The 2,497-nt window shown below is 37.5% G+C and overlaps 1 protein-coding gene across 1 annotated transcript; it reads right to left on the minus strand.

Annotated features, from left to right (window-relative positions):
* Nucleotides 1–1,498: 1,498 nt before the first annotated feature.
* On the minus strand, nucleotides 1,499–1,795 carry LOC123620892 (keratin-associated protein 3-3). The gene has a single exon (XM_045526463.1). It carries the CDS (start codon nucleotides 1,793–1,795, stop codon nucleotides 1,499–1,501), a length of 297 nt encoding a protein of 98 aa, XP_045382419.1.
* Between the last annotated feature and the right edge of the window lie 702 nt (nucleotides 1,796–2,497).

The following is a 2,497-nucleotide window of genomic DNA, read 5'->3' on the forward strand; positions in this document are numbered from 1 at the left end:
GAAATTTCTTTCTGGAGAGACTGACAGGTGCATTGAGGACATTTAAAAACATGTTTGTTTAAAAGCATTTGCTTCTCCCCTTCCTTGCCCTACCCTTTTTTTTCTGCACATGCACTCTTTTGTTTTTATTTCAGTGCTTTTCCAGATCTACACTTGTGTCTTTATGTATTTATCTGTATATATGTGTTATATATGCATTGCATATATAACACATATTACTTAAATAACATATACGTACATATTCTCTCTAGGCTTGGAAAGAGAATTTGCATGAGATAAAATTAAGTAGGTTGATAAGATTAAATAAAATTAAGTACTGAATTAAATGATGTTTAATCAGAGTTTTAGCTCTAGCTGTCAACCTGTCACCTGAAAAGTATTAGCATTCTGTTATTTCCTGGGATAGAACTTCTGTGCTGAGTATGGTTCCTAGTAGAGATATGTTCCTAGTGCTTTGTTACTTGAGTTGACCACTTTGATTTCTCTCTAAGGGAAAATGAAATCAAATTAGGTAGGCCCATTAAATGACCCAGATTTTAGAATTAAATATTAATACCTGCCAAATTTAATCTATGAGCCAATATACTCTTTTTTTTTCTATTATAATCGGATGTGGATTTTGTTAGAGAATCTTGCACTTTTTATTTCTCTTGCATATTTGAAGTTAATGTCATAACTGTGTTCATTCAGCTCTGGCTCTGTTAGTATCAGAGGCCCTGTGATGTGGTCGAAAGAACTGGGCTTTAGAGTGAGACATACAAGAGGCTCAATTCTGGTTTTCTTAGTAACTAACTTTAGGGCTTGGAGAATGTTGAATAACTCTTAAAGCTTCATTTTCCCCCCATCTGTCAGTGCTATTTTAAGGATTAAGTGAATGATTCACCCAGCAAAGAGTAGGTAAATAAATTTTGGCTTGTCCCAGAATTGTATTTGTCTGAGGAAGAGGAGAGAAGAAAAGGTGAACATAAAAGATACTCAATGAAACATTAGCAAAGCCATGTTGTTAGCAAGAATGTTAGTCATTCTTCCAATAGGTTCTCTTTTAAAAAATTAAAATAATCATCTTATCTTTATCTTTTTAAAATGGATGAAATATACCAAGAGTGCTAACATAAACAGAGAACACATTTTGCCAGAGAAATAAAGTTTATTGTAAAACCCATCAAAAAATTCTTTTGCCTCTATGAAAATACCCAATACAAGAAATGAGATCCATGAGGTAACATGACCAAGAAAATATAGTCTGAGGTCATAAAGATTTCAATAGTACTTTGATAATAGAAGACATTCACCTGGCCAAATGAACCAAATGGTTATTCAGCCAAATAACCATACAAATTTTCTTGATTTTTTTTCTCCCATGAAAGTCAACAGTAAAATTTTCATATCTGGGCCATCTGGTCTACCTTAACATCTGATAAACTACCGAGGCAAGAGAATACTGAATAGACAGCTTCTGGGTTCTTTGTTGTCAGGCACTGGGGAAAGCAGCCATGGATCAGCAGGATCTTGGGACGCAGGGGTCACCGCAGGGCTGAGTGAAGGTGGTGAGGTTGAGGTTCTCCAGGCCTGGGGTTGGCTGGCTGGAGTTGAGCAGGAAGCAGGAGGGCACACAGGGCTGAGGGATGTGGCAGGGTGGGGGGCAGTTGTCACAGCAGGTTGGCTCCAGTAACCAGACTGTGTGTGGGCAGGTGCTGGGCAGGCAGACTCCGCACCTGCAGCATTTTTCGGAGGAGCAGATGGTGGTGGCGGGCGCGGTGGGGACGCTGCAGCAGCGGGTGACACAGCAAGACATGGCGTTGGGAGTCTGGTTTGCTTTGGTTTCTTAGAAAGATGAGGTTTCCCAGGTACAAACGTCTTCTCTCTCTTTGGGGCTCTTATATACCCTCCCCAGTGGGTGCTGGTCCAACCAGAAGGCTTCCTGTCCTTATTTTTGTTCATGGCATTCCTTTTTCACTAAGATTCTCTAATCAGTTTGGCATTTCCTTGTCCATTAAGAGAGATCCTGCTCTTAGTAAATTAAACATGTTTTTGACTCATCGACTTGTCATTTTTGTCATAAGATCATCACATTTTATCTTCACAAGGTTTTGGCATGCCAAACCTTGCACAAATTATGGGTAATAAGCCCAAATGACAATTCAGCTATAATTTCAGAGGCTAAAATTGTCTTGTTTTTCCCCCTTAATTTTAAATAATATGGATAAAAGGATGTGATTTCTAATTATTAATTTCAGAACAAGCAAGTCAAATAATTAACTGGACTATTTTTAACTCAATATAGTCAACAAGGATATGGCTATTTACAGATGAATGTTTCATATGACTGTATGCCTCTCAGACGTATATGCATTATTTATTGATGATATAATTCAGGTTCTATTGAGCAACCAAGGTGATAGAATGGTATAAGATGAAATTCCTTTTCAATATATTTAATAAGTCTATAGGGAATTTACAGAGTTTGTATTACTCTATGGGTTTGTTTCTCTAAAAA

The sequence above is a fragment of the Lemur catta genome, chromosome 15 (assembly GCF_020740605.2).
Source record: "Lemur catta isolate mLemCat1 chromosome 15, mLemCat1.pri, whole genome shotgun sequence".
NCBI lineage: Eukaryota > Metazoa > Chordata > Mammalia > Primates > Lemuridae > Lemur > Lemur catta.

Bases quoted from the DNA above. Each gene is read 5' to 3' on its own strand.
- LOC123620892 (XM_045526463.1), bottom strand. From the start codon at position 1,795: ATGTCTTGCTGTGTCACCCGCTGCTGCAGCGTCCCCACCGCGCCCGCC.